This window comes from Rhinatrema bivittatum, chromosome 1 (genome assembly GCF_901001135.1).
Source record: "Rhinatrema bivittatum chromosome 1, aRhiBiv1.1, whole genome shotgun sequence".
Lineage (NCBI taxonomy): Eukaryota > Metazoa > Chordata > Amphibia > Gymnophiona > Rhinatrematidae > Rhinatrema > Rhinatrema bivittatum.
In genome coordinates this window covers 788317841-788334759 of record NC_042615.1, presented here as the reverse complement: position 1 = coordinate 788334759, position 16919 = coordinate 788317841, and the positions used below count along the sequence as shown (strand labels likewise).

General features: G+C 43.8%; 1 protein-coding gene across 1 annotated transcript in view; it reads right to left on the bottom strand.

Moving 5' to 3' along the window:
- The window catches only part of LOXHD1 (lipoxygenase homology domains 1), a 557082-nt gene that overhangs the window by 179576 nt on the left and 360587 nt on the right, over positions 1-16919 (bottom strand). The window contains exons 29-31 of the mRNA XM_029580624.1: positions 15262-15366; positions 11127-11255; positions 241-405 (exon numbers count right to left, since the gene is read on the bottom strand). Of these exons, the coding sequence (XP_029436484.1) occupies positions 241-405; positions 11127-11255; positions 15262-15366 (399 nt within the window). The remainder of the gene's footprint in view (positions 1-240; positions 406-11126; positions 11256-15261; positions 15367-16919) is intronic.

Here is a 16919-nt window from a genome sequence, read left to right as displayed (position 1 = left end):
TTCTCCTAAACTTTTCCACCTATAATGTAGCCCAGCTATCTTGCTGCTGAGCATCTTACGGAAAATGTACTCCATAGCGGATAGTGCAGGTAAATTTTGATTTACATTGCAGGGGCTGTGAGCACGCTATGGGCAACTGCACCCCCACCACAGCTGCCTGTACACAGTCCACAGGTCTTCATGGTACGCCGCCATATTTTACTAGCCTGTGGTCGATCTCCAGCATGCTGACATACGTACATGGAACATATTCCTCCATCTGCAGGTGGGAAGGAAAAAGGTATCGCTCAATGGCTCCATCATCCTCCGATTTATCCAGCCAGCGGCCGCATGGGAACCTCATGCACTGACCAAGCGATGGGGCGTCTATCTCCACCCAGTCCAGAAACCAGCCAGGAGAATTACCTGCAGCAAGACACCAAAGCAACAGTTCTAAGGCCACGCTGCGCTTTTTCCTTAATATTTCAAAGAAGGGTGAAAGAGGCTTGGTTAGGATGGACCACAACCAGAACTAGTGGTGCTGCACGCAAGTGAAAAAAAACCCCCAAACCAAACATAATAGTCAAAACATGTCAGCAAATTTGAAAAGAATATTTATCTTTATGTGCCTACTGTGCTACTAATTTCTAATTGCCGCTAAACAATAAAAACAAGAGCAAATAAATATATAAAGAAAATTCAAAATTTGTCATTTAAGCATCTGTTGTGGTAGAACTACAAACATTCATAAAGTAAAAAATATATAAATGTAATAAGCATAAGCAAGCGATTTTGAATGAACTATCCGATAAGCAGCAATGGAAGCAATGTTTTAATATTCTAATGAACTAATTAATTTAAACTCCCTAACTCACAAAAAAATCTGGAGTATTAATTTATACAGCTAAACTAGAGAATTTGAGGTCCATATTCAGTCACTTTCTGGACAGCAAAGTTAGCCAGGTAAACTTAACTGGCTAACTTTAGAAGTCTATTCAATAGTGCTATAACCGGCTATCTTAAGTTAGCCGACTAGAATGTAGCCAGCTAACTTTAGGACAGGTCTATAGGCTGACCAGACTTAGGGGGTCATTTATCAAAATGCTATAAGGCATTTTTGCATGCGTTAAGCACCTTTAACACATGCCAAAACGCCTATAACGCATGCGATAGCAACATGACGTATGGTGCGATGCAAATTCAAAAAAGAAGAGGAATTAGGGGCAGGCTGGGTTTATGAAGCTTTATCTACACCTTTTCAGTAGTGTTAAAGGTTTATTGCATTTTGTTCTCAAATGCTTGGGTGGAGAGAGAGAGAGAGAGAGAGAGAGAGAGAGAGAGACTAGCCATGTTACCCCACCACTAGATAGGTATTTATATCTCTATGGGAGGCTCACCTAACAACTCGAGGTGAGGTTTAGGTATTAGTGTAGGGGTTAGGGGCCACTTTGACATTCAAAGTGAGATGTACGAACAGAACAGTTCTGTTCGTACGTCTCACTTTGAATGTCTCCTTTAATGTCAAAGTGGCCCCTAACCTCCTTGACGGCCAGATCCTGCCCATAATGCGGTATATAAAAACTTTTTAAATAAATAAATACACTAATACCTAAACCTCACCTCCAGTTACTAGGTGGGCCTCCCATAGAGATATAAATACCTAAGAACATAAGAACATGCCATACTGAGTCAGACCAAAAGTCCATCAAGCCCAGCATCCTGTTTCCAACAGTGGCCAATCCAGGCCATAAGAATCTGGCAAGTACCCAAATACTAAGTCTATTTCATGTTACCATTGCTAGTAACAGCAGAGGCTATTTTTTAAGTCAACTTAATTAATATCAGGTAATGGACTTCTCCTCCAAGAACTTATCCAATCCTTTTTTAAACACAGCTATACTAACTGCACCAACCACACCCTCTGGCAACAAATTGCAGAGTTTAATTGTGCGTTGAGTGAAGAAGAACTTTCTCCGATTTAGTTTTAAATGTGCCACATGCTAATTTCAAGGAGTGCCCCCTAATCTTTCTATTATCCGAAAGAGTAAATAACTGATTCACATCCACCCGTTCTAGACCTCTCATGATTTTAAACACCTCTATCATATCCTCCCTCAGCTATCTCTTCTCCAAGCTGAAAAGTCCTAACCTCTTTAGTCTTTCCTCATAGGGGAGCTATTCCATTCCCCTTATCATTTTGGAAGCCCTTCTCTGTACCTTCTCCATCACAATTATATCTTTTTTGAGATGCGGCGACCAGAATTGTACAAAGTATTCAAGGTGCGGTCTCACCATGGAGCGATACAGAGGCATTATAACATTTTCTGTTTTATTCACCATTCCCTTTCTAATAATTCACAACATTCTGTTTGCTTTTTTGACTGCCACAGCACCCTGAACCGACGATTTCAATGTGTTTTCCACTATGACGCCTAGATCTCTTTCTTGGGTTATAGCACCTAATATGGAACCTAACATTGTGTAACTATAGCATGGGTTATTTTTCCCTATATGCATCATCTTGCACTTATCCACCTATCTAGTGGATAAGTGCAAGATGGATACTAGCTCAACATTCTTCGCTAGTAATAGCATTAATAGCCACCTCTTATAATGTTATTATATATATATATATATAATTATTTGATCTTCATTTTCCTTCTTACTCCTAGTTATTGATTCCCTGTTACATGTAACTGCTTTTCTGCACCATTGTTCAAATTGTAAAGTTTATTGCACCCCTGTTTCTTGTGAACCAGCATGATGGGACTACTGTCTTGAATGTTGGTATATAAAAAAACTTAAATAAATAAATAAATAAATAGTGTTGGGGCATTATGACTAGTCTCTCTCTCTCTCTCTCAGTAAACTTGCCTATATGTAGGAAATACCACACTTATTGCAAAATTACCATTAAAAACACCCCTTTTTCTATCACATGCAGTATTTAGTACATTTTTTTGCAGTTAGTTGGATAACTTATCCGGCTAACTCAGCTCCTCCCAGTTTTGTCTGCAGAACACCCCTAAATTAGCCAACTAAATTTTAGCTGGCTATCCTATTAGCCATCTAGAATTTAGCCGGATAAGTGCCCAAATCCTCATCTTGCCAGCTAATTTCTGCGTTAGCCAGCTACATGCTTTTGAATATGAACCTCTTTATTACCATAGTTATAACAATATATTTTGGCACTTTTGGGCACAATGGTGCTTCTCTGGAAAATGTGCATATTTAAAATTTGATATTAATCGGAGCAAGTTTAAATATATAGGATATTACAATTCTGGTTTAATAAATTCATGCATTTTCCCCTGTTTGGCTTCCACTCCCCACTCAAGAAATGCCATTTTTCTACTCAATAGACTCCGGCCCTGAATTTTCCACCATTATTCCCTGTCAACCTCCCCTCAAATGCATTTGCAATAAATTCCATTTGAATTTAAAATGCAATAATTCAAATATGTTTGAAATTCAAATTTCAAAAGACATAATCAGGAAGTGGTAACACAGTAGATGATGGCAGATAAAGGTCAATTGACCCATCCAGTCTGCCCCTTTATTTTGGTGCATATTGCTAAGGATAGCTGTAGAAGCTTGACCACTTGGAGCATATCACTCCTTATCCAAATCAGTTTTTGTCATCTTTCTCTTTGATTGTCTATCCTCCTGAGTAGATGTTCGTGCAGCTTCCCATACTTAATGCAACACTTTGCACCTCCTCCCTCCCCAGCACTACCACTCCACCACTCCATCACCCTGTAAGTTCATGTAAAGAGAGCAGAATGCCTACACCTTTCTTGAAGTAGAACATATGAATTTATTGTAGTAGCATTAAATATTCAGTGGTTTTATATATGGTAGATATTGTTTTAAGTTTCTGGTTTAACACATCTGTTAACTTTTTGCAAAGATTATGAAAACTCTTGCATTTAACTCAAACCCATCTTGCACATCTCAAATGCATTGCCAATACACTATCCAGCTTAAAATAAATTTAGCCTCTTATCTTACTAATTCCACTGCAACTGAGTAATTCTTCTGGAAAATCAGGGTCCTATAATATCACAGTCAGCTGGACCTCCGGCAGACAAATGACAGATTAACAACACTGTCTCAGGGTGGCAGGCCCAAAGTACTTACAGATGCTTCTGTAAGCAATGCAGGCAAGGGATAGAGTAAAGATGGCTTGACTTGCTAGGGATTAGGCAAAGATAAGATCAGCGAGTACTCCAAAGTTAATGGATCAGGGCCGGGCTGATAAAGGGAGCCCAGTCTCAAAGCTTAGGCTTAAGCTTCATAACAGTCTCGAGTGCAAAGTTCACAGATGTGAAGTCTGCTTGAATAACAGTAAGCAATGTGGTGCAGTGCTGTAGTCACAAATTAGTAAGTCCAAAGACTTTTTCTCTTCTCAGCACTTCATACATATACATACAATCCAAACGTTAATATCAACTTGATGGTCCTACAATCCATTGGCATAGGATTGATGGGCTTCCAATATGACTTCATCTTAGCTAGTACATATATGCATATTATCACAAAAATGCTGGCATAAGTCAGTATACATGTGTTGAACAATATTGAGCCTGATTGCTGGATACAAAGTTTGTCAAGACCACAGACTCAGCAAGTTTGCGTGCAGCAGTACCAGCAAAATTGTAAGGTGAAGACAGATTGCTCAACATGAAGAACAATAACAGCTTTTTCTCCTCAGTTTAGTTCTCACAGACATTAAAACTGCGGGGACAATCATGTGGCTGGACTTCCATCTTGTGCTGCTCAAGCCTGCAAAGTTTGGTTCAGTTGCACACTTCTTTTAGGGTAACTGACTTATTCCTACAACCCCACGTCTTATAATAATTTCAGCAGAAACATCTCCCTCTTGCTTTGGAGCAGGGGCAATAGGTAGGATAAGCAGTATGAAATCTATTTAGCTTTTGAGATCTTGCCTGGTATTTGTGACCTGGATTGGCTATTGTTGGAAACAGGATATTGACCTTGATGGATCTTTGGGTTGACTCAGTTCTTATGTTTTTATGAGACAGCCATCCAAGGCTGCCTTTAACACAGCAGGTGCAAGAACAGAGGCAGCAAAAGTGCAACACTCATAACAGCAGCTCGTTCCTCCATGATTACTGCTTCTAAAGTAATGGAGGCAATATTATCAAAAACTGATTCTGAGGAAGAATTGTGTCTTGGATCAAAGAGAATGATTCCCTGAATCAGAGGATATCAAAAACTAGTAGCTAAAGAGATTTTGGGAGATCCAGTCAATAGTATATTAGCCTCCAGTGAGGATGTGAACAAGGCAGATGATACTGACAATGCTGAAACTATACTATAGGAAAGGGGAATACTGAATTCCTGCCTAGGGCTTTGTACCAATGAGGTTGTGCTCTTTGCCCCTCATTTGAATCCTTGGGATGTTCTTGCCATTGTGCTGCTTTGCGCCTCTCATGGTGCTTTGGGGTTTTCATGCCACTCTCTGCTGCTCTGACGCTCTATCACTGTTTTGTGGGTTTTTTTCTGCCACTTTGGTACTTTGTTCCCCCATCATAGTGCGTTGAGGTGTTCATACCACACTTGGTGCCATTTTGCTCCTCTTGTGCTGTCTTGGGAGGTTCATGCCACTGTTGTTGGTGCCCTTGTCCCTCTTTTGGAGCCTCTGGTTGTTCTGAGCATTCTTGATGCTGCTTTGCTTTTACAGTGCCTTGGAGAACTCCTGCCATTGCTGTTACCATTTTCCTTCATTCCTCCATTTCCTTGGGCTATCCATGCCAGTTTTGATACCATAATGACACAGTCTTGGTGTGTTGGATTGCCCTTAGAAAATCCCAATTTGAGAGCCCAACATAGGCTTCAATGCTTCCCCCATTGACTTTAACTGAAAAGAAATGAATGAATAGAATGTATGAACAAAAAAATGTTGTCTGAAATAAACCAAACAAATGACTGACACTAACAAAATGAATAAACAATCTGAAAAATATTTTTTGCTTCTTCACAACTCTATCATGTAGAACAGGGCTTCCCAAACTTTTATCCAATGTCACCCAATTTTAGTTCTTGAAAATTCACATGACCCCTGAGGACAACCAAACCAAATTAGCAGGAGTGTGGCCCCCCTCCAACAATCTCTCCACGCTCACCCTCCCTACATTCAAACTGATCCCCTCTCTCAACTTCCACCCTCTTCAGGTGATCTTTTCTCTCAACCTCCATTCCCCTCCAGAGGACTTCCTTACTCATCCTCTGCTCTTCCAGCTGATCCCCTCTTATATCCCTCAGCTCCTCTCACCTTTCCAGCCCATCTTCTATCTCCTCCTCCTCCTCCAGCCCTTTTAACATCCTCCCTACTGAACCTCTTACAGCTTCAAGTATTTCTTATTTACGTATTTAAAATATTTCTAGCCCGCTCATAACAAAGACTGTTGTGCTCATGGACCCTTGGATCAAGGGGGAGTTGACGCTACCTATGGGGAGGAGCCCCACAGGTCCCAACCACTGGTAGATGAAACTGGAGGAAGTAGAGGCCCTGCTGGAGCTTCACCAATACCAGCCCATCAGACCACGTTCCCCTTAGGTTGAACCCTCAGGTGCTGGGGCCGGCTGGACTTAGGTGGGGCTTCTGCGGAGATGGAAGTCCAGGTAGTAGAAGCGTCGCAGGCAGCACACTGATGGGTCAGTAGATGAACAGCCAAGGGTTCAAAGAAGTGAAGCAGGTTCTCAGGCCATGGTCAGGAGCAAGCAGTAAAACTCATGGTCAAAGTCCAGGCAAAAGTCGAGGCAGGTGGCAAAGCTTGTGGTCAAGGTCCTGGAAAAGGTCAAGGCAGGCGGTGATGCTCATGGTCAAGGTCCAGGCAGAGGTTGAGGCAAGCAGCAAAAAATGAAGGTCAATGTCCAGTCTGGTGTCAGCACAGATCAGTCCAATGGGAAGGAAGGAGGAAGACAAGGAACACCAGAAGGCAGGAAGGAACTCAGTAATTCAGGAACTGGCAATTCATTATTTTGGAGAGAGTTGATCTATTGCCAAGGCAAAGGCTCAAGGCAGGAACCAGCCTTAAATAGTCCCAGGGCGATCATGTCATCAGCAAGGGCCGCGGGGCTTTTCTCACTGCAGGCCCTTTAAATTCTGCAGAGAGGTACAAGCGTGCATCTAGGAGGTCCGGTGCAGGAGCAGGATGTCAGTGGCTTTCCCCAGCCGTGAAGAAAGGCAGTGGTGGTGTCGGCAGCACCCAGAGTCGCATGGGATCAGTAGCAACTTGATTGTGGCAGTGCAGTCAGGACCATGAAGATGAGGGGCAGCATTGGCGGTGGCTCCCAGCCGCTACAAGGGAGCCCAGGGCTGGCTTGGCTGCTGCGGGGCAGCTTCAGGTAAGTGAGGCCACCCACAGAGCTCTGCTGGCGGCAGATGCAACAAAGACTTTGTACTTGGCAGATTCCAAATATACATTCATAAATCAAAAACAAGCAAACACAAAATTGATACATAAAATATATAGCTCTCAAATCTACACAGCACTTTTAACCTAAAATAATTTTCATCAATTAAAAGATTCATTAAAAAAATTTGTTTTCAGATATGTTTATAACCTCCAACTGATCCTGTGATCCCCTCCCTCTCACGCCTACTCTCATCCCTTCTCTCTCGCTGCCTCTCCTCCTCCCCCCAATTCTTCTCTTACATCTCCCCTAGTTGATATCCTCTCAGCTCCTGCTCCTCTCAGCTTTCACAGGCAGTCTCTCTCCCACTGATCCAACCTTCAAACCCTTCCTGCATCTGATTACCTCCCTTCAAATAGCCCCTTCAAATAGCCCCTTCTCCAAACATCCCCTTGGCCCCGGGCCAAAGGTAGATGACAACCGGTGGGAAGAGAGGGCAGGCTGATGACAGGGATAAAACTTTTCTCTTGGATAGGCTCAGTGATGGTTGAAGAGAGAGAAGCAGTATCAATCTTCTCTGCCCTGTACAACTCAGCACACTCTTCCCCTCATGGCAGGTCCAAAGTCCGATGATGATCTGCAAGTCAGTGCAGGATCTGTGAGCCAGTGCAAGCTCATAGGCCCTGCAACATCCCTAATCCCTCCTTGCACCAGACTTTCTGTTACCATAGAAACTCATGCAACTGTGAGACTACTGCTGAACCTATGAGTGCATGCTGGGTTATGGGCCACATGTTGACTTCAACTACTAAGGCTGCTGATGGCATCTGAAGAGCACTGCCCTTTGAGGCACTCGTGAACTCAGCTGGAGATTTTGTTATCTCATTTGGGAAGCCTTGATATAGAAAAAGCTGTTAGATAATTAGAAAAAGGTTAGATTCAGTCAGGTCAATATTCAAAGAAATGGTGAGTGGCAAATTTATCAGACAAAGTTACATGTGTAATTTTTCATTGATATTCAGCAGTACTTACCCGGATAAGTGTGCTACTGAATTTACAAAGATAAATTAACATGCGACTTTACCCAGATAAAATTACGATAGCTATTTTCCAACCAGACTTGTGTGTGTAACCTTAGCTAAGGTTTAGCCCTAGGTGAGACAGTAGAGCCCAACTTGAGGCTGGGTCCTGGTTGCCGAGGCCCAAGTCTAGGCCCAGATCTGATGACAGGGCCAGCCAAGACTTGGGCCTGGGCCTAGGCCTTGTCCTAGCCTGTGGCCGGGTCCTGTTTCCCGAGGCCCAGGCTTCAGCCCAGGTCAGATGCTAGGGCCGGGCCTAGATGCTGCCATTTTGTTATACAGACTCTGCACATTCCTACTATATGTTTAACTAAGTGAAGCTTAAAAAATATGAAGAAGATGACCAAATACCCCCATATCAAGGTGGGCAAGCTGAGACAGTCCTGGTTTTACCTTTGTCTATGCTTGGTAAAATTAGAGCTACATGTCCCTATGAGCAAAGGGAAAATTTAGGATTGGGCCAACTTCCGCTTGCTCCTTCGAACTTCTAGCTCAGTCAGATCCCAGCCTGGGAATTGGTGCCATGGATTATCATTTGCAATGACCTAGGGACTTTTTCCCCTATTCCAGAGGTAGCAAACTCCAATCCTCATGAGCCACAAACAGGTCTGATTTTCAGGTTATCCACAATGAATATGCAAGAAATAGACTTGCATGGACTGCCTCCATTATATGCAAATCTATCTCATTCATATTTATTGTGTATATTTTGTAAACCAGGCCTGTTTGTGGCTCTTGAGAACTAGGCTTGGCCACTCCTGCTCTAGTCTGTATCTTCCCCCAACTTAACATTAGTTTAGTCATTGCAACAACAGTTCTCAGCTGGAGGTTTCATGCACCAGGCACCTGGCAGTCATAAGCCATGAACCTGACCGCTCTGCTACAATCACTGCGACTCCCAGGGGCTGTGAATGCTATCTCTATACCAGCCCAGAGAGCAGAAGAACTAAGCCGGGAATCAAACCCCGGTCTCTCCACATGTCAGCGGACAGTACTGTCACTGAGTCATCGAGATCCCCCCCCTACCTTCTATCTCAGTTTCAACATTCACGTTGAGTAAGTGTACCCCATGTCAGCACAGCAGTCTGCACACAATGTCACTTATAAATACATTTTCTTGTACTTAGCAATCAAATCGAACAGTATAAAGAGAAATATAGGTAAGTTGCCCAATATAAGTAGAGAATCAGTTTTTTTTAATGCACAATAAAAGGTTGAAGTTAAAAGGGTACGTGCCCACATAACATGTGCTGTGAGAAAGACGGGCTTGGCCAAGAAATGTATTGATTTATATTCCACGTTCAGGTGCTGTAGGTATTTCCCTATCCCCAAAGGGCTAGCAAGCTTTTTTTTTCCATACACTGAACAGGAGAAAAGCCTTAGTGAATCAGATTCTAACAAGTAAATGTTAATAGGTGCGCGCGTGAACCCATAAACGCGTGTATTGGGCACGTGAGCAAAAATATGCTCAGTTTTATATTGTGTGAGCAAGTAGATGTGTACCATTTAAAATATCCCTACTGAGTGTATGTATGTACTCACAACTGAGTGTGAGAGAAAGAAAGAGAGAGAGAGAGACTCTTTTAAAGGGTCAACTGACACTCTCTCCCTATATATATCCCACCGTAAGGGGGGCACTTTCAACTCAGGATGGGTTTTGGGGAGGGCGGTGTTACATTGGTCTGTCTAGGATCTAAGGGTCTGAAGACCCTTGTAACACCGCCCTCACACAAAACCCACCCTGAATTGAAAGTGCCCCTCTTCCAGTGGCATATATATATATATATAGAGAGAGAGAGAGAGAGAGAGAGAGAGTTTTTTTTAAAGAGCCAGTCTGACACTCTCTCTCTCTCTCTCTCACACACACTCACTCACTCTCTCTCTCTCCCCTCATTTTCAGGACTAGTAGTAAAGTCACCTGCATAACTTGGCACACACATCTTTTCCCCTCCCCCTTATTCTTAATACATATACTTCCCAGTTTTAAAAATTCATAATGCTCACTCGTAGCCCACATACACATGTGTGGGCCCATTTTTTCACGAGCAACGCTTTTAAAATCTACCTGTAAGTTTGTACCTGAGGCAACAGAGGGTAAAGTGATTTGCCTAGTGTCTCACAGCACATGTTCCCATCCCTTCTGTATATAAACAAGCACTAAGTCACACAAATACATCATAATGAGGTTGGCTCCTCTGCCTCCCTCCCACACCCTCATGTGTATATAGTACACTATCATTGTTCACCCCTCTTTATTTCCTATCCCAATTTATGCGCCCTTGTTACAATGTAACTTTATGCTTCATCAAAGTTTGTCTCTTGTTATTTGGTTATGGTTAACCGCTTAGTTCGATGTAAACCGAGTTGATTTGATTTGTATCAAGAAAGTCGGTATATAAAAGCCTTAAATAAATATAAATAAATAAATAAGGAATGGCAGTGGGATTTGAATGCTGGTTTCCCTGGTTCACAACCCACTGTTTTACTACCAAGCTATCCTTCACTCCTCACATTTAAAAATATAAAATATTTAGACTTGACGTAAAACGTGTTTTGTTCAGCTTGAGTTGATCTACTCTAACCATCAGCTACAGTTCCAAGTGCATACAGATGAAAGGCGTGGGAAAAAAGGATTCAAAAGATAGATAAAGATGATGAAGGTCAGTATCTGTTATTCTCTCTTACCTGTGTTGTCATGTCCAATCTTTAGCTTCTTCAGCTCCCCAATATTCACAGCCTCCACTGTAAACACATCTGTCTTCCCTCGTTCATATTTGTTCTTGTTGGTCTTGGATGCCTTTAGGTTGACGAACCCTGTTAAGAAAACAATTTAAAACACTAAAGAGCAAGCAGAGAAGAAATCAAGAGTCCTCATTCCTAAGTAGAAAGAAACGTTGGGTTAAGATAATTATTTTCTACTCTTCCTGATTCATGGCCTGTTGTGCTGTGTTGGAAATAGCGCCCCATCCTTCACTATTTAACTCTTGTGGTAAAAACAGGGGCTTGCAAGCTTTGGGGCCGATGCAATAAATCTTGGCGGAAAATGGCCGCTTTCCTAATGCTGCCCAGCCAACTCTCCTGGGCCTGCAATTGAATATTTAAATGAGGGGGTCACGCTGCCAAGGAGGTGCTAGGGACAAGTGTGCGCCCCTAGCGCCTCCTTGGCAGTGGGCGCCCAGGGGAGGTGGCTGCCAGCGGGTTAGGAAAATGGACACTTGTTAGTTGAGCATCCCTTCTCCTAACCTGACCACCGGCACACTTTCTTTTTTAAATATTTTTTAAAAATCTTTTGGTCCTTTTGGTTCCTATGACTTAATATCGCCACGATAGCCGTATTTTCTGCTTTTCTGTACACTTCTTTGGGCTGCTCAGAAATTAACGCCTGCAGTGGGGTTGTGAATGCGCGGCCGAAACCCTTGTCCAACCACAGGTTAAACAGTGCGCTCGGCTGCTCACACTGTATTGCATCGGCCCCTTTATGATTTGTTGTTTTGCCTTGTAACTATTTTCCCTAGAGAGCTCATTTCCTCTGGCTGGCCTTCAGGTGCTGTTTGATCTATGCACCATAGATATTGTGGCAATATTAAGTAAGAGGAACTGAAAAGAGGAGTTAGGTAAAAAAAAAAAAAAAGTGTGCCGATGGTCAGGTTAGAAAAAGGGACATTCGTAAAATTGAGCATCCGTTTTCCTAATCCGCTGTCAGCCACCTCTTCTGGGTGCCCTTTGCTGAGGAGGAGCTAAGGGCGCACAGTTTACCCTAGCATCTCCTTTTTTACCACGGCAGGCCATTTGCATATTGCATCAGGCGCCCCGGAGAGGTCGATCGATGCCGTTAGAAAAGTGGGCACTCAATCATGAGTGCCCGTTTTCCTTGTGCCAATATTGCATCGGCCTGAAAGTACTAACAATTAGAGACGTGATTCGGCCGAACCTTTTGGTTCGGCCTTCGTTATCGGCCTGCCGTGGGAAATTTCGCTTCCCGTGGTTCAGGGTGATTTTTTTTCGGCTGTCCCTATTCAAAAATAAAAACCCCACTCAAACCCTTCAGATTTAATTAATTACAATACCCCACCTTCCCGCCCCCCCCCCCCCCCCAAAACTTGCCTAAAGTCCCTGGTGGTCCAGCAGGGGTCCTGTGAGCGATCTCCCCCTCTCGGGCCGTAGGCTGCCACTAATCAAAATGGCGCTGATGGCCCTTTGCCCTTACCATGTGACGGGGCTATCATTGCCATTGGTTGGCCCCTGTCACATGGTAGGAGCAATGGATGGCCCGTGCCATTTTTTAAGATGTCAGATATCAGTGGAAAGGACCAATCGGAGGCCAGACCTTGGGGGGAGGGAGCTTAGGCAGGTGAGAAAGGGCTCCCAGCCATGTCTCCTAGGTACCTGAGGTGCTAGGGATGCACTAGGGATGCACATTTTTCCCTAGCATGTCCTTTTTAGCACAGCAGATCATTTGAATATTATATTGGGTCCCCAGGAAAGGTGGTTGGGCGCACTTTAAGAAAGCAAGTGCTCAGAGTTGAGCGCTTGCTTTCTTTGTGCCAATAATGCATCGACCTGTTTGTGTATATTTGGTCTGTGGGTGTAGTCCTAGGAACTGTGTGACCCTTGGCTTGTGTTGGATCCCTAGAAACCACCAGGGGATAGCTTGTCCAGAGGCAAGTGGGAGCCCAATGTAAGAGCATAGGTGCAGGTGGGCCTGAGTAGTACTTGTCAGGACTCTTTAGGGGGCCACAGGGTTAAACTATGAGTGAATGTTAAGTAACAGACCTCTTTTTTTTTTTCTGGTGGCAGCATTGGGATTGTCAGGCTCAGTGCGAAGAGTGAAGGTCACCACCCACTGAATTGTTCAGTATGTTTTTTTTTTGCTCTGCAACCTCCAGACACAGAGCATAGTGAATGATTGCAAGAGCAGCAGAATCCCATTCCCCATTTAGTTTTTTGTTGGTAGTGTGCAGACCCTCCCAGTCTGGCCACTAGATGCCTGTTGCGGAGGTGGACCACTGGCCTGAGGTGGTGTTGGCGCTACCAGTGGGGGAAGCCCCCATGGGTCCCCACTGTCGGGAGGCGAGGCCAAGCAGGGAGCGGAGGCCGACTGGGGATGCCTGGTCAGCCCCGGAGGAGGCCACAGTGGCACCAGAGGGTCCCGGGAGCATGGAGGGAACGCGGGCATGTAGGCGTCTGCCCACCGCCGCCAAGGAGGTCGGGGGTGAGTGAGCCTGGATGTGGGCCTGCCACGGCCGGGGAGCGCAATAGATGCCATTATCTCTGTCCTTAACACCTTTGACATAGGAGCCATCCATACCCTTTAGTCCCTCCCACCAGAAGGTTCTGGATTGGATTACTCACTGGTATTTAGCCCAGCCATTTTAAAACATAGTGGGTTCAATTTGAGGATGTAGTCAGAGAGTAAGGATGTATTTTTCCACATTCTGGTAGGGCCTTCCAGCCTTGCCTGAAGGAGTTTTCTTTTAGGAGAGATACCTCATAGTGCAATCTCTGCCAGAGGGTCCTTCTCATTATAGGTTACAGATGCCCTTTTGGGAGCAAGAGGGCTCTCATTCAGGGGACTGAAGACTTGTGAGCCTACTCTAAACTCTAGGTAGGCAAGCACCAGTGACAGATCCTGCTGTGAGAGACTGTGAAGGCTAAAAGAGTCCTGTTTTTGGAAGGAACTGAGCTCACTCTGCTTCTTTGTGCACCGGGTAGGAAAACCTGATAAATTCAGCATCGGTTTTCTTAACTGGAGGACAGCCGCTGACAGAGGACCTCTCTCGGGCTCACACTGTCAAGAAGGCACTAGGGGCATGTAATTTCCCCTCGCGCCTCCTTGACAGCGCGAGCCCTAATTTAAATATTGCATCGTGCCCCAGGAGAGGTGCCTGGGGGGCGCGTTAGGAAAGCGGGCGCTGAACCCGCAGCGCCCACTTTCAGCGCATCCTTTTTGCATCGGCCTCATAGTGAATATAGCACAGCTACCAAAGCAGATACTGCCTTGTATAATCACAGGGGAGGATCAGTTGCTAAGCTGTAGCTGGAGGACTAAAATCAGGACTTTTCCAAGCATTTCAGTCCTTCCTTTTTTTTTTTTTTACATACAATACCCCAAAAGTCTGTGCAGTCTGGAAAAAATTAGGACAGTTGGCAACCCTAGATCTCATCAACTTCATAAATATTTTTTTAAACAATAAAAAAAAAAAAAGGTCTTTGCTGTGCTCCTGAAAGGCGCAGATTGCTTCAGCATCGGAGGCCAAGGTTGTCCACTTACGCACAGACAGGTAAAGTATTGGTCAGCGGCAGCCCAAGCTTCCCCCGTGCTTCCCTTTCAAAGTGTGCCCCACCCCTGGTCTGGAAGTAACACCTCCAGGGGTGAGACAGTAATTCAGCCTCCATGTCAGGAAAGATACCAATTAGTGCCAAATTATGAAGGGGTGGTTTTTAATCAACCGAGAAAGACGTTGCGGGGTCATTCAACCTTAACTGTGTCCCGTGTTCCAAAAGACAACGGAACGAAAATACTTTTGCTCTGTTAAAAACATTTCTTGGAGAACCAAATAGATGGAGCGGAAATACATTTTCAATACGTTTTCAGTGCTGAGTGCATAACCATAAGCAGTGGCACCATAAGCACTGCAAATGCTGATTACAGTTAACTTCGTGCTTTCCCTAGTAAAGTGCTGCAGGAGCATAAAAAGATCAGAGGTAATCGGACGCTGCACTTTCCTGTATTAAACAGAAAAAATATTCAGTTATTGTAGTCTTTTATGTCATGAAATCCAATCTACAGCAGTCAAAGAAGCCCGGCGTGTTCTCTTACCTGTGTCATCTATTGCGCCATACAGAATGAGAAACACGTTGGCGTCTGTGCCGGAATTCTTCTTGTCCCCAGTTTTGACTCTCACAGTATATGTTGTCGATTTAGCTGTGAAGGAAGCAGACCTTGGTTGGTATGTGGAAGCTCTACGTTTCCTACGGATTCTGCTCCTTCCCTCATTCTATTCTAGGCGCTGGCTCTCCTCTGACCAGCTGGGACTGCGGTAGCAATCAGGCAACTGCTGACAGAGAACAGGACGAGAAGCAGAAAGAGAAAAAGGAATGAAGGATGAAAAAAGTAAAGTAGTCACGTTTGATCTTTAATCTACGTGTTAAGAAGTGCTCCTGCCTGGTAAGGAACTCTTCCTGTGCTCCAACTCGGGCAGCTCTGACCCACAGTATCTACCTTATGGTAGGATGCAATCCTCCAGATTTAAGCAGGAATCTTCAGAAACAAAGAAATAAAGAAATAAGAGATGGCTCTGCCAACAGAGTTAATTAAGCTTCAATAAAAAAAAAAAGAAAAAAAGAAATAGAACATAAGAAATTGCCATGCTGGGTCAGACCAAGGGTCCATCAAGCCCAGCATCCTGTTTCCAACAGAGGCCAAACCAGGCCACAAGAACCTGGCAATTACCCAAACACTAAGAGGATCCCATGCTACTGATGCCATTAATAGCAGACGCCATTCGCTACTGATGGCCACAACTGCCAAATTCACTACCGTAAGAAACAGAGCCATATCAATAGCAGGTCCTCACCTCTGGAACTCCCTACCAGAACACCTAAGATTACAGAACAACACTAAAATATTTTAAAAATTACTCAAAACCTGGCTCTTCAGACAAGCATACAAAGACGGGATCGGCTAATCGTTCACACGATCAACGTCACCTCCCACAGTTACGAATGGAAAGCCCACGTTACCCTCCACAGTTATGAACTTTTTGTAATCTTTTTGTAACTGATGCTATACCTAATCTGTTGCTATATAAGCTGTTATATATAACCTATTTGTATCTGATGTTATTCCAGTTGTGTTACGCCTGTAATATGTTGTTATACATGTAAACCAGAGTGAGGGCTTTTCGCTAAACTTCGGTATATAAAAGCTTACAAATAAATAAATAAATAAGCCAACTTGATTAATAGCAGGTAATGGACTTCTCCTCCAAGAACTTATCCAAATCTTTTTTAAACCCAGCTCCACTAACTGCACTAACCACATCTTCTGGCAACAAATACCAGAGCTTAATTGTATGTTGAGTGAAAAAGAATTTTCTCCAATTAGTCTTAAATGTGCTACTTGCTAACTTCATGGAATGCCCCCTAGTCAAACAGTCTGTTTGCTTTTTTGACTGCCGCAGCAGACCGAGCCAACGATTTCAAAGTATTATCCACTATGATGCCTAGATCTTTTTCCTGGGTGGTAGCTCCTAATAGGGAACCTAACATCGTGTAGCTACAGCAAATGTTATTTTTCCCTATATGCAACACCTTGCACTTGTCCACATTAAATTTTATCTGCCATTTGAATGCCCAATCTTCCAGTCTTGCAAGGTCCTCCTGCAATGTATCACAATCTGCTTGTGATTTAACTACTCTGAACAATTTTGTATCATCTCCAAATTTGATAACCCCACTTGTCGTATTCCTTTCCAG